The 18564-nt window shown below is 36.1% G+C and overlaps 2 protein-coding genes across 4 annotated transcripts; one reads left to right on the top strand and one right to left on the bottom strand.

Annotated features, from left to right (window-relative positions):
• Window positions 1–3583: 3583 nt before the first annotated feature.
• On the bottom strand, window positions 3584–10639 carry LOC110855294 (CCAAT/enhancer-binding protein). 3 transcript variants are annotated; one of them, XM_022103738.2, is made up of 6 exons: window positions 9163–10617; window positions 8879–9078; window positions 8449–8732; window positions 6523–6624; window positions 6216–6242; window positions 3584–4988 (listed from the first exon to the last, which is right to left on the bottom strand). In XM_022103738.2, the coding sequence occupies exons 1-6, from the start codon at window positions 9626–9628 to the stop codon at window positions 4979–4981; spliced, it is 1089 nt and encodes a 362-aa protein (XP_021959430.1). In that variant the 5' UTR covers window positions 9629–10617; the 3' UTR covers window positions 3584–4978. The 3 variants fall into 3 exon arrangements, with proteins under 3 accessions (XP_021959430.1, XP_021959411.1, XP_021959423.1); XM_022103719.2 differs by having other exon boundaries at window positions 8879–10616; XM_022103731.2 differs by lacking the exon at window positions 6216–6242 and having other exon boundaries at window positions 8879–10639.
• A 4279-nt stretch (window positions 10640–14918) lies between these two features.
• On the top strand, window positions 14919–17090 carry LOC110853770 (CCAAT/enhancer-binding protein gamma). The gene is made up of 6 exons (XM_022102099.2): window positions 14919–15223; window positions 15388–15461; window positions 15538–15639; window positions 15748–15786; window positions 15872–15917; window positions 15989–17090. Exons 2-6 carry the CDS (start codon window positions 15411–15413, stop codon window positions 16258–16260), a joined length of 510 nt encoding a protein of 169 aa, XP_021957791.1. The 5' UTR covers window positions 14919–15223; window positions 15388–15410; the 3' UTR covers window positions 16261–17090.
• Window positions 17091–18564: the final 1474 nt, after the last annotated feature.

Here is an 18564-nt window from a genome sequence, read left to right as displayed (position 1 = left end):
GGAGGTGTGCCCCTCAACTCATGCTTATCATCAGTTCTCTACTTCTGCACCATGTGCAAAATCGAAAATAAGCTGTAAACAAGCACTTGAATAGAATTGAAGGAATAAACATTTATCACAAGGGGATTGGAGGCCGCTTTATAATTCCAAATCCAGACTTTAATTGATACTCTAATCTTTATGAAGTACGTATGTATCTATGTACATATGTAAAATATAATCATGTGCTCCACGGTTTATCAGGAACGTACAGCCTTAATTTTCAAAATTGCCATTAATTAATTTTTTTCGATAAAAGTTTAGATCATCAAATAGTTTGTTAAAAACTCAATTTTTTCATCCACTATAATCACGTATGCAAAGAGTTAATCCATCTTGCTGCAATTTTTTTTGATAGTCCCAGCTTTTCCATGCACAAAATGCTATACATGTTCACATAAGTACGTATCGTTTCGACAAGAAAAAGCTGCAGATGATCAGATTTGAGTATGACTGGAGACAACGTTATCTTATTTATCATACCATAAAGTCGTTTATCGCATCCATCCGCGTGTATCTATCTACGCGGCGGAAAGGGTAAGGTGAGAGGTCATGGAGATCACAAGAGTAGAATATTTATAAGTATGGTGGTTATCCTCCGTCTACTTCAAAAATCAAACTATTTGTTCATTTAACAGGCCACTGCAGCCCAGATTGATTCTTCTTTTCCATCCTCAGCATTGCCTCACTTGTGACTTCACTTGTTACATCTCAAAGATAGAGGACAGAGAAAAAGAGAGAATCTTGAGTTTGGTCGGAAATATAATTTATTTATACGTGTCCTTCTTTGGTGGCGAACATGGAATGAATTGTATGGAAAAATATGCTTTTGTTTGCCACCGTCATTTCGATATACTTATTGAGCTCGTTAATTTCATCTTGGTGGTATGTGTGTGATACTATTTTGCTGCGTCAACCCCTAGTTTGAGAGAGCCCGAGAGAGAATGAATTGACTGAATTGATTCTTTGTTCCTGTAATCTCTAAACTCAATTAAGAATTTACGCTTCTTCAGCTTGCTACACCATAAATACACACGCTGGAGTTTGGAAGTTTTTTCGTCTTGATGGCATGATGATGATGTGTCGTTCTTATTTTGATAAATTGAATCTTGTTTGTGAAAACTGATAATTATTAGCTATACGCACATACACACACTACGTCCATCCCTCCAGGATACAATCGTTTCATTCAAAATGGCTTGGCAGAATCTACGACGACAGATATTATTCTGCTGATCAGACGTATGTATGTACATACTTATGTATTTATGTACATATGTGCGTAGTATTTGTTCAAATTTTCAGCTCAGACTGTGGCGACTGTATTGATGAAGCACAACAATATATGGATGGTGCGCTTATCTGTTGTGAGGTTGTTGTTTTCGTCGGATAAGTATTTGTTCTGTGGAAGGAAGGAGCAAGACGCAGAACCAATCATGTGAGGACTCATGTGGGTGTGTCATCAGAGTACAAATGAAATTGTGTCATCACAGTTACATAAATCTGTTTAAATTTGAAATGATGAAAATTCTAGGAAACGACTCAATAATGTGTTACATCGATGCTCAATAAACCTGCTATGAATATGCTATCAACTACAAATAACTGTATACCAAGTTTCTTGCATGGTTAATATTTCGTTTATGTTAAACAGTAGCTATACATTTAGTCAGTTAAATTTAATGTTGAACCAAAAAATCAGATTAGATTATTTGGATATCAGATTATTGGACCCACCTCCAGCACTCGAATGATATGCATACCACATTTCAAGTGTTATTTCTATTGATATTAACTTAATTCCATTAGGCCTAAAATCAAACCAAGTGCAGTTTAGTCATACAAATGCCTATCTATGTATACATACACTAATATATACACTAATATAATGGAGATAAGCATGTAGCTCTTGGTGGAATATGTTGATGATAAACTTGAACGACACACCTTGAATCTCGACCAATCCCATCATCTGCTAATCTACACGAATCTGGCTGGGAAAGTGACAAAATCTTTGCCCAATTGCTTGAACCATATCTGATCTCAAACTCACACTAATTGGCCTAATTTTGAGCACTAATTTAATTTTGCAGAATAAGCACAAGTAATTAAATATCTTCCAGTAAAATTTAGTCTTATTCGACTAATGAAAAACTTTCCTAAACTTTTCTTTGCATGGATCCAGTATTGGCAGGTTATACAAGATTGAAAGCATACTTCATAGCTCATGTGCAAAAAATTGCACAACCCGTAAATCCAATTTGACTTACTTATAATATATGGGCTTAATTGACACTTGAGCATTATGAGATGACAGTTGACACGAGCGACAGATTACTTTCTTATCCATTTTTCTCCTAGTGACTTCTGTACATGGCTTTGGTATTTATGACGCCAAGCATGAAAACGAAAACTCTTTTGTGGTATCCAAATTGCTAATTATGTTTAAAAGTTTTTGCAGATGGCTGGGATGAATAATTTCAGGCAGTAATGCAATTAAATTAATTGGTCATTTGTAGCTCACCTGCCGACGTTCTAGACTAATTGAATTAAAAAGTATTGGAAGGACGTATTGCTTGTGAGTTGCCAATTTTTATCTTTGCTGAGCACAAGCCAAAGGTTTATAGTCTTCCTATAAAGTTTAAATGTCAAACTCATCTATTTTCAAGAAAGATAATTCGATAAAATATGTCGTCCTCATTGGATATTTAATTACTTGCCAAATAATTATATGTAATAAGTAGTCTGCAGAAAGTGGATATCTCATGTCACCCCAAAGTACAGTTGACAGTCCGAGTGTTTGTCCATGCATGGTATTATTTTAACTATCTTTACAAAGGTACCTTGTAATGAGCTGAAATTATATCAAAATAATAGTGAATAAAATCTTGATTCAGTATCAATATTAAATTCGATCGAAAATTTCAACCTGGTTTTACCCTGACTAATCTTAAGTGCGTATAACAGCGAAGTTTGCCGTAATAATATGGGTAACCCACGGTAATCACGGTCTTGATTTAAAATTGTATAATGTTATTTACTTAAACTTGGGTCTATGGAACTTCGAATTTACGATAACGTCGGTGGATAATAAAATTAGGCAGAAGCAGATACCAGAAGGTTTGCAAAGGGGCAGAGTGAAATTTTCCGTTCGTCCCACACCTGAAATTTATTTATCTCCAGTTCTCCGCTTTGAGGTGTGTGTCAATCAATAGCCCAGCTAGTGTAGATTTATATGCCGAATTTTTTTTCTTATGACGGAGATATTTAAGGTTTTATATAATGGCAGATATTTATATGCATATGTGAACTTTTATTATCGTGACGCCCGTAAACAATCAGGAACAAGAGAGGAAGGAAGTCTTACATGCCCACGGTGGGCAGCCCACCACATTGCAGATATGTATAAAAATACATATACGTGCAGTAGCCATTTCCTTGTATGATTTATTTTTTCAATCGCCGTGGAAAATGTAAATATGATTAATTTTGTAAGAATGCATGCTTGTGAGTAAAAACAGGAGAGCCACAACCGCAAAAAAGGTTTAAAATAATTTGAGGATTTATTTAACGTCAACGTTTTCATACTTAATAATATCCTGCTGCTGTATTGAATAATTTTACTACATTCTACTAAATACTTTAACTAGTAATAATATCGTGTAGTAAACTCATTTGTGTACGTATAATAATCGATCTATTTCTCGATTATGTATACATTTCACACGATATGTTATGATTTCTGATTTATCTATGTACGCAAATATCTTGGCGGTGGGGTAGGTGTGAATTTACATGAAAAACAAAGTACAGTGTCGCATCTAATACCTTAGCAATTACCGGATTTTACATTATTTTGGTATATTTTATAAGGGGATGGGTTACAGACAACAAGAATTCAAGTGCATCAGTTTTACTTCTTCTTCTCTTTATTCTACATCAGTATATTTTTGCTGTACAGATATTTAATACATTTAAACATTTACAAACTGTACAATGTAAACTAAATTACTGACTCTGGTACGCATGCTTCGTTACGACATATGCCTGTACAAAAAATAATAAACTTGTGCAAGTTTAAATAAGTAAAAATAAAATGCAAATCTAATGTAAAGCGATATATAAAAATTAGTGTTTTTTTAACGTGAGAGAACAAATAGGAGCACAAAAATAAGACATAAATTATTTCGAAAGGAAAAAAATGGGCTACTTTTAGCTAATTAAATCGTAAACTGAGGAGTTACTAAGTCTATGTAAAAAAAAGTTTGTTTTGTACACAAAATCACACATCACCCTTCGTTTTTGGGAATCGCAATTCTCGTTCAACACTATCTAACTGACTCTGGTATGTAATAATAAGTGACCACGACTAAGGATAAAACGTGTGCATAAGAGCCATTGTGAATGTAAGTTATAAGTTGATAATAAAATAATATGTGTATGATAATAGCCATGTCCTGCTACGTCACTGTTGAAAGAAATGAATGAGTGAAATATTTAGAGGATGGAACACAAGTCAAAACTATAAAATATTCATAATATGTTGAACCCGAGAGTTAAACGGAATAATAACTTGAGAAGCTTTAAAGTAAAAAAATGACTACAAAATTTGTCTTACTGGAAACCAGCATCAGTGTTTTTCAAATTTTACTGTCATAGAAAATATTGAATTTGTAAATAATGTGTGATGCAACAAACTTGGGAAAAATTTCAGGAAATATTTCTATCTCGTTATCACTAGGTATTTGTAATGTAATAATAATAATTGGGTAATGTGAGTGACTATAATTACTAATGTTGTATAAGCATACATCGTTGAATGCTGTTGAGATACTTGGATTAACGGTTGGGTAGTTGGTTGGTTGGATCATTTGGAATATACGAAATTTCAAATCTTCATCAGTATCGGTCGCCATCCGCATCACGTCCCGTCGCATTTTCACTGCATACTGAAAAATTACAAAATTTATGAGTTACATATTTGCGAATACTTTCTGCATGTGTTTAAATTATGTGTGTGTTGAGAATAGAAACAAGAAGTGAATACACGTGCATGTGTAGCTATTGTGTACGCTTGATTAAAATTAACATTAAAGTCATGACAGTTCAGCAGACAACACTTGTTCTGTCTTTACTTATCAATTAACCTCATAAGCTACACAAAATTTAGCCAGTATTTGCCAAAGTAAATAAATCATTCGATAAAGTGAACAGAATAAAACTGATAAGTAAATTATCAAATCAAGCAGTGTTATCAATTCCAATGCCAATGCCATGCCATGCACACAAAAAGAGATGATTATTATGCTGAACCGAACTTTGCAAATTCAGATTACTCCAACAATACAAGGTTGTCCTGTCTGTATGTGAACGGGTTGATTTGATATCGGGTGTTCCGTATAGCTTTAAAGAAGAAAGAGTATTAAGTTGCCCCGTTTTGCAACGGTAGTGCTCCTCACCTGACGTCTCAATTGTATGCCTATACGCACCCTGTAATTATCGGACCGGTCTGGACTTGACATTTATTGGCCTATCTGCTGAGTCAACATTTATTTTATAATACAATTCGCAAACAAACGCTTTATCTCAAAGTGCGAACTTGTTAAGTCAGATAGATCCGACGGCGACGACTATGCAAAACGGACGGACGGCTATTATTATCAATATGATGACGACGGATACTCACTCATGATTCTCAAAATAATGGGTGCAATTAAAACCCAACGTGTAGTATGCAGTAGCAGAGTGACGTTTATATTTCTAGTCATCATGGATGCTGATGGACATATTTGTATTAACTTTGCACGTTTGCATATACAAAAGCTAACGGGTTGTGTTAATTTTCAACCTTTGTCCTCAATACTGATTTGTTGGGGACTTGATGAGTGCATGGATGCTGCTGATGAGTGAGTAATGAAATCTCACATTCATTCATTCACTCACTCATCTTAATAGTGCATCAAACCAATTCAATTAATACCTGTGATTATTGGGGCTATTTATGTTAAATAACTTCTAAATAAAATGACTCATAAATACGTCAAAAATGCAATCAATCATGCGCTATGATAATTAATTGATGAGCTAAGCACACAATGTAACCCATTACTTTAAACTGTAGTATATAAGCATATCTAAATTAATTTGGTAATCATATACATCAATAAAATACCCACCTTTTAAAGGAAGCGAAACTTGGAAATCTGAAAACAAGACAAACAAGCAAAAATGAAAATAAATAGAATAGAAGGGTAAAAAACCATGCATTTTTGCATAATGCTTAGCTAATATATGCGAGCAAATTAAAGTATCAAAGTTATAAAATAAAGTACTCAAATTGCTAAAAACAAAAACTGGGCAACATTGGAATATGCAGCATGCAAAAGGAAAGGTGATGGGGATGTACTTTGAGATTTTATGCATGAATAGGTTTGATTCGGATGATGACGACGGGGTGAAAAGTAGTAAAAGTCAGTCACTTACTGAATCCCGTTTTGAATGTGATGGTGCTGGAACGCCTCGAGGTGTTTGTTGAATTCTCGTCCAAGCTGTTCTGGTAGCGCACCCACGTTGGAGAAGAAAGATCTGAGAAACGGTATTTGATTTTAATAATAAATATAGTGCCATGATGGACTACTTTTCAGCCTGCAATGCGTATTTCTCAAACTGCTTCAACGAGGTAAAAGGCTAAAATAAATTTTTATTATGCTTTGTTGTAAGTAACTATCCTTATCAAGCCACGCAGAAAAAAAATGCCAAACACAGATCTTGGAGCGCGTCAAGAGAAGGCTTGGGTTAAGCACGCCACAAACCTGATGCATTGTTTGTCTTATCCCGTTGAGTTGAGTTCTTTCCCAAACACTGTGCTGTTAGTACACGACTTTTCTCCCCCAATTTGTCACACTGAACCAGAACTAGGCAAACATGGATAATGCTCAGATTTTTCAACAATTACAAAATTACGATAACTTCGGAATTACAATACTTGCTTCCCCCCCTTTACCTATACCTGAGCTAGCTGAAATTTGGGAATGGAACACAAGAACAGGTCTACCAATCTTTGGAAATCCGGAAAGACGTAAGTGTTTTTCCATTATTTTTTTTTGCAAGTTGTATGTATAAGTTAATTACTAATAATATTTTGTGTTTGATATAAATATTTATTTAGCTTGGTCACGATATGTTGTTGATTCACTTATGAACCAACAATTAAGAGATGGGTTGGAAAGTAATTCTGAGGAGTTTCGAGTAACATGCTCAGGAAATATGAAACGGAAATTTCTGGGGGATTTGCTAAAGTCTGACATCAAAAAAATTCGAGTTGTTGATGACAAGAACGACATCATCATAAGGAAGACACTTCAACAGCTTCTACCATTCGACGACGTGTATGGAGAAGGACCTTTAAAAACGACAAAGAATGACTCCACTAATCCAAAAACTGTCCCAGGTATTTTTTTACATTTGTAATAATATAATAATAATTTATTACAATGAGATACCCCTGATAACAGGGTCATTACATCCCAAGGAGCATATGTTGTATGTTGTATGCAGCATATGTTTTAAATTAAGGCTTTCTTCCCAAACAGATTTGCTCATCGAGGTAAACCGCAATGCAGCGAGAGGGTATACTGGACCAGGCACTTTTCGATGCAGAGAGGGGCATTGCTTGGTTACTGGACCTAATATCTCCGGGACGCCCAACTCGATTCAATGGGGACCACAACCGCATCATAATTTGCCCCTCCGCAAAAGATTTAATTGCCAGTCTAACAACGTAGTGTATATGATACATTGTGTGGCCTGCATACGTAATGGAAACTGGAGTACATATATCGGGAGTACTAATTCAGTAAGTCTTTATGCAAATCTAACTTAATTTTGAACATATATTTATAAAATGTTAACTGTTTTTTATGAGGCCGAAAATATCCACCAGCGATTTAGTCAACATAAACAAATCGTATGCGATCAAACGCTGAGAGAATGGTACCCACCACCAAATCTAGAGGCAACAGTTTTGAGACGTTTGAATGGAGAAGAAGATGATGACGATTTGCTGCAAGATCCCTACATCCATTTTACCTATGTGCACACCCATGACGATAAGAGGTACACCCTTCTTGATGGAAATTTCCCAACAGATAGATGCAAAAATAGATGCGAATCGTATTATAAGCTTGTTTGTGGAAATTATGAATATGACCCATATACTTTGTCCGGCTCACTTAACAGAAAGAATTAATTGTAACTGTTTTGTTCTCGACCCAGGACTGACTATTGACTTGATTGTTGCTCTAAATTATGTGATTTTTTATATGAATTATATAATACAGTTGATGAATTTGTTATTTGTATTTTTCTACAGACGTTCCAATCATTAAATAAACTATATTGAATTGTAACCTGAGAAACGTCAACTCTTCCGTCAGCAAGTCAATCTTTTTCTGCAGACGCTCATTTTCTTTGCACAATATTTTGACCCTTTCCTCCGTCTCACGGGAACGAAGCTTGGCCTTTTCCCTACTTTTCCGAACCGCAATGTTGTTCCTTTCCCTCCTCCTCTTGTACTCGTCCGACGCCTTGTCCACGTTCTTCAGCTTCTTGCTCAGGTGGTGGTGATGGTTCGAGTGGCCGTGAGAATGACCCAACAACTTTTGACTCGGGTGTCCTCCGTTGAATGTGAGGACCTACGTGATAATAATGATCATGATCATCATGATAGCATGTAAAATGGTGGGATTCGCTTGGAAACAGTATGCTCTGGTATGTACACAATATGCCCTCTTCGAACATGTTGATTAATCGAAAGTAAACAATTTTTGTCTGCACTTACCCCATTTTTCCCGACGGTAAGCCCTTGTTCCGCACCCTGGTGGTGATGAACCCCACCCATCTGATGAATGTTTCCTCCGCCATAGGTTGGTGAGTACGAGCTGCCCCCACCACCTCCCCCACCCCCAGAGCTGCTCGTGCTACTCGTGCTCGAGGGTGAGGTGAGATTGTTGGATGAGGAGTATGAGGAATATCCAGGGTCTGAGGAGGATGATACCGTGTTGGCATTAAAGTCAAGTCGATGATTATCCATGGGTTCAGATTTAACGCCTTCTCCACTCTCACCTCCTCCGCCTCCTCCTCCTCCGTGGTTCATGTGGGGGCTGGATGAAGGGCTGGAACTCGCAGAATTCGGGGCGAAACTCCCTCCATGCACGGGTTGTGGGAGGTACGCCAAGGGATTGCCGCCACTGTGTCGAAAGTGTTGCTGCTGTTGACCATTGTTGTGATGGTTATTGTTGTGTTGCTGTTGTTGGTGGGGGTGGTGGTGATGAGACTGGGTGTGAACGAGATGGTTCCTCAGACTGAGTTGAGTGTGTGCCGCGGATCCAGACACCTTATCTTGAAGAAGTTCAGGGAAGAGTCCCTCGCTAACCTCAAAGTTGGGATCATCGATAAGGCTTTGAAGGTCGAGGGATAACTCTGGATTGTCCAGATCTGAGGGGTCAATTTCACCTTGGTTCGAGAGGAAGGATCGCACTTTGACAGAGAGAGCTGCCTTCTTCAAGTTTTCGATTCCAGTGTCATACATGATGATGTCTGCTTTACTTTTATGGTTACGAGTAACTACGTTGACAAAAATGGGTATTGAAGAAATAAGTTATTGGTTGCAATCGTCGAATAAAAATCCATCACACAAGAACAAAATTGCATTTACATTATTTCCTTGACTGTTGTGAATAAGTTGCTTGTTTGAAATTTCAAAAACAAACACAAATGTAATTGTCAATTGTTTAGAATGAAAACGAGAGTGAGTTTGAGTGAATGAGCGAGTGAGTCTGGCTAATTGGAGAGTCGCACTTTTTTATTTTTTGTTGTTTGGCTTAACCCAGTTTCTTTCTCTTTGGTGGAGCCGGTATAATTGTAGAATAACGCAGCAGCAGTTGTGATTAAATAACCTATTGTCTCACCACAACATTATTATAATCGCAGAGGAGGCAGTCACTTTTTATTTTACTTGTTTTAGTCACCAACTAAGTACAGCGACCACGAAATAAATGCTACTTCCGTATTTCCTTAAAGTCTCACATTTCCCACATTTCTCACTCAAAAACTAAGCTTCACGACTTTAGTGTCTGTTTCGTTACTGGTTTCCTTGTTTTTATTAATCCAGTTTTTAATACACTTTTAGACGAAAAAAATATATATTTATTTCGGCTGTAACAGTTTCCAAAATTTTGAAATATTCCAAGTTCAATTTTGTTTTTGCTATATTTGACACAATTTGGTTTCACTCTTGTCAGTCGCACCACGGACTGCCAACTACTGGCTGAGCTTCTTCCTCGTCTCAACTTTGCGGCTATGCAGAGATGGAATATGTGTGCCTGTCTGGCTCACTATGGAGTTGACAGAATATGACCAATTTGTTTGTGTGAAGGATAATTTGAAAATATTTAGGTTGACTTAAACCGAAAATTTGCGGAGGAGTTGTTGTTCGCGATACGTTCGCTATGGGTGTCGAAAGGGAAATGATTTGGGTGGAGGTAGAGCAATGCTACAAAAGCATGGAGTGGAATTATCAAACTTCAACCCTTTTCCCCTTCTCCACCACCAAAAGCACCACTAAAAACTCTTATGCCATCAGGTTATGCATGTGAGACTTGTGAGTTGGGTAGTTGTGTGTGGGAATCAGACAGTGGTGCTGCTGACTTATTCGTGTGTGCCTCACTCACGTATTGAACAATGATTTACTTTACTTTTACTCTTAACATTATTTAACGTTGGCCTGCATTGTGCTAATGTTATGTCATACGACGAGGAGGATGATGTTAGTGAACTACTTTTGCTTGACGCTGGTGGTGGATTGGATGTGCAAAATAATGCAGTTGTTGTACATGTAAGGCAAAGAGGAAATGCAGGTAGGATGCCAAAAGTGGAGTCCCGACACACATTATTCGTATAACTTGTATTACATCCATGTAATATGCGCAGAGGGTATGAATTTGTGGAAGTCTGTTAGTGAACTAATTTCGATTATTGGAGTCTAGGTTAAGATTTCATTTCTTAATTTGACCAGGAGCGAGTCTATGAAATCTCGCGATAATATGAGACGAACCAACCTGGAGGTGTTGTGTTAGGGGTGGAAACCGTTGAAACGGGTTGCTGGGGAAATTGAGATTCTCGGGAAATAGGTGAAACGCGTCCGTTCGTTTCTTCAATATGTTTGAGAAACCGCACAGTTCTATTATTAAAATGATTTAATTTGCATATAGACTGGCATAGGTTCATAAGAACGTCTTAATCAGTCGGAAATGGTAAGATACCAAGGCAGTTATAAAATTAAAGTAGGTATTTCCATTTTATCCCCATTGCAGATTTTGGGATCGCATATCTGGATTTGTTTTATTTATTTATGTATTTAATTAAGTATAATTAAAATAAGATTAATAGGATAAGAGGCCGATGCTTTATTTCGAAAATCGAACGGATGAGACATTAGGACATAATTGATATATTTTATTACAATCAGAATAACACGGTGCGTCCGACTAATTACACCATCAGTATTGTACTCATTTTGCAAAATTTCCATAAAAAACAAGAGTGAAAAGGATACGATCCAATCTAAGATGATGGGATATCAGCAGCCGCATATGGCACGCGTGTGTACTTTGGGAGGTGGTGTGGGAGATATGCCATTTAAATTGGACTTGTATTCATCAATTAAGGAAACAGAGCGGACCAATTCTCTTCCTCTTTATGAATGCATTTCTATTGTGCACGCTCAGCATGTCGGGTAAAAAAAGTATGCAATAATAATATTTCGCATTAATGTCATAATGTTATGCAACGCATTATTCTCATGGGAAGAAAACGATGATGGGGGTTTTGAGATAACTGTGAGATTTGAGCTTGTTTGAAAGATTACTATATTTCATTTCATGACAAATACGTTAAGATAATGTTTTTGTCACTTTGTGATTTTATGTGCTTCAACTGGAATATTGAAAATATTGGCAATATTAGAAAATATATAGTTTTAAATATATGTAAACACTGCTACCAAAAGCTAAGAAGTTTTTAAATGTGAAAATATTGGGGACATTAATAATGCGTAGCTTTAGAGCGTTTCACTTTCAATTTCATGTTCTTGTACCCCATGGTACTTGACAATAGAAGTGAGTAATATTAATAATACGACAAATATGCATACAACACATCCCCTTCTACATTGTTAGAGAGTAACGCCAGTAGCAGTAGTACTACAACGAGTTGCAGTAGTGACCCACTTACCTTCCTGCTTCTGCAAAAGATTATTAGCCCGTATCGACTTACACTCGATCTCCCACTCCATTATAATTATGTTGGGATTTGATGCATAACCTGTTGCGCATTATGCAATGCAACTTATGATTATCCAAATTAAATTAACTCGAATGCTGGTCGTCAACTTGACTTGGTTTGCTGGGTCTGACCAAAAGAAAACAAGCTCAGAAAACAGGTCTTTAACTCGCTCAGTCATCAGCAGTGTGTGTTCGCCACCACGTCAATAAGCCATTTTATTATTACATCACCGCAAATCAACACAAACTTCTTCCTACTTTTTTCCTCTGTTTAAATAGACTGTCCTCTTTTCTGTTGTTGTGGTGCTTTCATGCACCTGTTTGACCTCTTTCAATGTTCTATCGATCAGGTCTTGGATAATGTGAGAAGAAGAGCAAATTGGGAACCGGAGATTGCATGTCTCGATCTTCTCCAAATGTATCTTCAAGTCGTGCAAAATTGCAGGGCTCCAGGAAAGGTTTTATTTATTGGTTTGTGATTTGCAGCATTTTACACCAATTTGAAATGACGGTGAGATGAAATGTCATCGATGAGGTAGTAATACGCATCTGTGCTCTGCAAATGGTGTACTTCAGACGTCTTATTGTTTTTAAAAATAAGAGACAATCAGATATATTTTGATTGACGTAGATTGGTGTTCATGTCTCTAACGTGGAAGTGGTTTGGCTGGATAGAGGTAGGATAAATAGACAAATGTAAATATAATGAACGCGTGGACGTACAACTTCAATAATGATTCACGACAAGGATCTATTGGTACATGGTTTTCAATAAGTCTTCTATTTATGACAAGAGTTATATTTTCAGAGCATTGCTAAAATACTCAAAATTCAAAATCCAAACACTGCCTGTAGGACGGGGAACGTTTTCCTTATTCACTATTCAACCTGAAAATATGGAAATAGTGAGAGCCATTCCTCAAAAACAATCTTCATTGCGAATGTGCATACATGTGGAGGTTTTACAAGTCTATATTGTCAGATTTAATAAATGCGTAACGTCAAATAAGTATGCATACAGATTTTATCCATCTTCATGCCACGACCAACTACTGAATAATGACTAAATCTATACGAAATTGAACCATTTTTATGTGCATCGCACTAAATAATTTAAAGATATATGCTCTTGATCTTCGTCTTAATTTCAATAGGTGCAATAACCCAGTCGCTAAACTGCACTCATTCTTCATTCCTTTCAAATAAAAATACATATCTACATATGTACATACATACATATTACATCTGGGAAACATACAACATCGCAATTCGCAAATGATATTGGGATTTGTCAAAAATATCCTCGACAGGATCGATTTTGCTAATTTTGAGCGATATATACAGAACCATGTTGGAACTACATATTAAATTCGCATCGGTGTGTATGTGTCAATCCAAGCAACTTAAATATTGTAAGAAAAGGAAGATCGTAAGGAGAAGTTTCGGTGTGTATTTTTCTATAATTTTCCAAAATCCACTAGTGCTTACAACTTGGGAGCTTCATTTTAAATGCGGAAGTTGCACTTTTCTTAATTACTCTGAGCAAGAAAATGAGCAAACGTAATAAAAAATATAAAACTTTGCATTGCGATCACTACTAGTGTGACACGCCCGATTAAAACGGTTACTTAATAAAAAGCAATGTTGGAAGTGCAAAAGTTTGCCATTTGTCACTTTGCATGATTAGCTGGCTTTAATCGGCCGAATGGCAAGGTGATATTTGGATGCATACAGGCATCCCTTGCCTGGAGAAAATTGATGAAAATCAACTGAAGGTCTGCGATAAGTTGGCAGACAAATCTATCGTTGGACTTTGGCGTTGTTGGCGATCGTGGTTCTGAAGGGGAAACGTGAGAGCAGCACCTCACTGGCGCAGACAAAGAGAAAGAGTCGGAAGGGAGTCTCCATCACAAACGTTTAAACTAAACCAGATAGTTCAATCAAAGCCCAAAAACATTTTTTAGCACATTTCCTTCTGGAACAATTTGTCATGAACACGTGAAAAGTATGTGTACCCGTGTCCCCAAAATATTGGCACTTTAGAACCAAATTATACATCAGTATTACCAGGATTATCTATTATGTATGTAAATACAACATGAGACATATAAAACCTAATATTACGGAGACTTGGTATTTTAACTGATACCTTTCTTTAAAAGAGAACACAAATGGCTTTATCAGTTTTGGAGAAATCCTTCCTTTAAGCAACAAAAACAACGCATACATGATGTTTAAAATTCGAACAATGTTCATCTAAAATTGTAAATATTAATATAAATATTTCTACTTCAGGCGACACAGTTTTTTTAAACATGACATATTGTAAAATGGTAAAACAAGGTCCCTTCACATTCTCATTGGTTCGAAATCCTAGCTTTGCAGAAACATTCTGTGCCCTCAGCAACTTCCTCCTTTTCTAAATACACGCCACGCTATGTGAACGCCTCTCGTTCACAATAGCATAATCGTCGAAAAGAGAGATTTCAGTGGTGGTGTTATATTATTATACGTTGTCGTACTTTACTTACGTAGCCCACTGCTGCGAGAAGAAATTGTGAAATCGTAGATGACGAAATCTCAAGCCAACCAAAAACCAACCAGCCAACTCTGGCTCCAGTCCACCTTTCTCCAGCCTTACTTACTTATGTACCACGGCAGTTCTTCGGACAAAATCATAATAGTCATTCATACAGTCAAGTTTAACCAACAACACGAATATTATCATCCCATCGCAATCAAGGAAGTGAAAATTTCTACAACTAGGAAGTAAATACTTTAGGGGAGAAACCAGCAAACGGAGGATTGCAACATCAAGATTACAAGCTACACACGCACTACAGGTAAGATTTCATATGAAAAGAAGAAGCCCGATTTACAGAAAATTTAGAAAATTTTTGCTAAAGTAGAATATTCTCGATATTAGAGAGCGGTGACAAGTTTTTATATGTTGTTTCGTAGTTTATCATAAAAATTCTGATTTAGCTTTATTATTTGGTTTGGATAGGCTAATTTGTCGTTGGTGGGAGGATGGGGTCAAAAAAGAAGGGTTCATCAGGTCCGGAGAAGCACTCGATGGAGGTATTTCCCAATATATTTATATATATATTTTGTGAATGTCTTTATTATATATTGACTCACGAACCCTTTTGTATAGTACAAGGAAAAGAGGATGAAGAACAACGTCGCCGTGAAGCGGAGTCGGGACAAGAGCAAGATGAAGGCGCGTGAGGCGCAAAGTCGTGTCCAACAACTTCAGGTAACATTTTAATATTATATGATTTATTATATGATGTTTATTAGTACGATCAGAAACTAGTTAAAACATTAACTCAACTCTTTGTACTAACAAGATATATATTTTCAGGCCCAGAACGAGCACCTGCACAACACGGTGGACTCCATGGTAACCAACAAAAACGATAAGATGCACAAAGTATTTCAAAGTAAGCAGTGTCAAATTGTATTGAAATTATTTTTCTTCTTGGCAGACCTCTGAACTGCGGTACTTGAAGGACTTGCTCATCTCACAAGCTGGTATAGTTAAGAGTTTGAAAAAATTTCGCTTAAAGGGTCTTATCAGCTTACCTAAAATTGATTTGACTTAGGAACCTCTGAATATTTGAGTCCTGATACGGCTGCAGATCTGGAGGATTTGTTGATGGATGACGCACCACGCGATTTGGGAAAGCTGACCTCGGTTTTAAATGAGGTGAAACGCATTCAAGCGATTCAAAAGAACGGGATGGAGTCTATTGGGAGTCATCAGCAGCAGAATCATCTTTATGCTGCTGGAAATGCTTCGAGTTCCGGCTACTCTCAGATGCACATGTACAACGCCGGTGCTGACGTATTTGATGCGAGTAATCCTTACTTGTAAATTGCAGGGGACATTATGTAATATAGACGAATAAGAAATAGTTTATTGGTGTTTATTTTCTTGCTAATCTCATATATGTAGCAATCTAGAAATATTTAAAAAAGTTAGCTAGCACATTTCTGGTTTTGAAATACTTAAGATTAGAGTTTCTTGTGAATCATACATTTTTCTGAATTCTTATTCACTATTATTTGTGTGTGATGTATTCAACGTTACCGAATTAAGATATTGTACAAGTTGTTTGTGAACTTTGGCCGATTAAGCAACACTCTTTAACTGTCCAACTACACGTATATGCACACACCTAACCAAATATTATTTTTGTCTATCTGTGGTAACTACTTAATTCATAATCTACATTTTTACATTGATTTTGTTGTTTAATGTGTTATTCCTCAGCTAGTAATTTCTATGTTATTAAATGACATAAAACGCATATTGTATTCTGATTTGTAATTTCGGAAGGAACTTTTATTTTTTGTATCGATTCACTTTTAAATGCATACTACAAATAATATAAATATATGACGCCAGAATATTATCAATGTGTACAATTTCAATTCAAATATTCATATAAAATACTATTCGTATGTATTACAACAGGTTTAAAAGTTCACCATTATTCGAATATTCTATATAAGAGTAACTTTGACTCACTTTAGCTTTAAATCAGTAACGGCATATTTTTTTGATTAGTTAATTTCACGTGGTTTATTGTCTGTGTATGAAGGTATTTGTGTACAGTAAAAAAACGAATTGTCTCGGTGACTCGATATTACCAATTAGTAGTTTGTTACAAATAAAGAATAAATGTTGGTGGATAAAAAATGTTTCATATGTGGCTAATTTAATATCTAAACCTAAATCAATTAAATAGTTTTCATATTATTGCATTGAACTATGTATTTCCAAGTTAATTTAGGATCCTTAAAATTAGCTAGGATTCAAGTATATGATTTACATACGTGTGTACATATTTGGAGGAAACCAAGATTCATAAGCCCATTCTCGTCATAATTTATCCAGGCTTCACTTAATCACGTAGTGGAACCAATTCAAAGAATCCTTGTCTGGATGTCGGATAACCAACTTGCACGAGGTTCAATTATCTGGTCAATAAGTTACATTTCTCCCAAGTCATTGAATAGTTTCAATACTGCATTATTATGTTTCCATGTGTGTGTAATAATAAGGCCACCTGAAAGTAAGCTTCCCAAACGCTTATTAAATACCATTTCCTTGACAAAAAATTGATCCGAATGGGAATTGTGCCAAATTGATATTGCTACGAGTTTGTATAATTGCCGCAAATTTGCCAAAGTCATGATTTACCCAAGAATTGAGGTTATTGAGAATCAGAATGTGTATAATGTGACATCAAATAATAAGTACATGATTTTCCGAAAAATCTAAATCCACCAGATAAGGTTTAACCAAACCCTCCCCCATGAGAAATATATGTAAGTATGCATAAACGTAGATTATGAAATGAAGAGTAGAATTCCTGTACAAATCCAAGGGGATTTAATAAATAGTGAGTCATATCCACGATTGCAATAATTATCTACGTATAATACGGTATTCGCAATCCGAAAATGGCATGGACATTGAATAATTCCACAAAACCATAAGATTATAATCCATATAAAGCATTAGCGAAATAATAAACACATAAAACTTATTGTGTGTCATAAATTTTGAAATTGAGAATCCACGTTTGAATGACGTAAATTTATTATATTGACCGTTCACGATGCCTATCACACATTCAGCTCCTCCGGTTCCTCATCAGTATAGAATTGAATTTATGTAATACAGCTTTTCAGCAGATTTCTTTCTAAAATGATCATTATGAGGAAATTGATCTTATAAATACGTAAAGAAACCTGCAAATTTTTTTCTTACTAAATACATACGTGGAATTTTTTCTTCTGCATATCGTAATAATCGAAAAGTGTATAAAACTATAATCTCAGACTCAAAGCTTGCCGACACAAGAGCAAAAAGCTGTTGTCTGCAAGGCTTAACTGACTTTTGGATTGGAAACTAGCCGGAGAATCCAGCATTAAGCGAAATTAAATAGATTGACATCCAGCAGAAATAAAGTGCCGAGATAACCAAGTAACGTATCCATGTTACAACACTGGCTCCACGGCAAAGTGGAAAGTTGAATCTACTTTGCAGTTCAATTGACACTGACAACCACGACTATCAATTACGAAAGTCTATTAATAAAATTTGCAAATATTTTAAGCAAACTTGAATATTTAAAAAATAATTAGACCCGTAATGCCTATACATCAC

This window comes from Folsomia candida, unplaced genomic scaffold (assembly GCF_002217175.1).
Source record: "Folsomia candida strain VU population unplaced genomic scaffold, ASM221717v1 Fcan01_Sc001, whole genome shotgun sequence".
NCBI classification, from domain to species: Eukaryota; Metazoa; Arthropoda; class Collembola; order Entomobryomorpha; family Isotomidae; genus Folsomia; species Folsomia candida.
This window is presented reverse-complemented; position numbering and strand designations above follow the sequence as displayed.

Excerpts from the sequence above, each read along its gene's own strand:
- LOC110855294 (XM_022103719.2), bottom strand. The coding sequence starts at position 9,628 with ATGTATGACACTGGAATCGAAAACTTGAAGAAGGCAGCTCTCTCTGTC. Across the intron at positions 6,625-8,448 it reads GAAGAGTTGACGTTTCTCAG|ATCTTTCTTCTCCAACGTGG; the intron begins GTTACAATTCAA and ends ACCGTTTCTCAG. Across the intron at positions 6,243-6,522 it reads CACATTCAAAACGGGATTCA|ATTTCCAAGTTTCGCTTCCT; the intron begins GTAAGTGACTGA and ends TCTTGTTTTCAG.
- LOC110853770 (XM_022102099.2), top strand. The coding sequence starts at position 15,411 with ATGGGGTCAAAAAAGAAGGGTTCATCAGGTCCGGAGAAGCACTCGATG. Across the intron at positions 15,462-15,537 it reads CGGAGAAGCACTCGATGGAG|TACAAGGAAAAGAGGATGAA; the intron begins GTATTTCCCAAT and ends CCTTTTGTATAG. Across the intron at positions 15,787-15,871 it reads ACAACACGGTGGACTCCATG|ACCTCTGAACTGCGGTACTT; the intron begins GTAACCAACAAA and ends TCTTCTTGGCAG.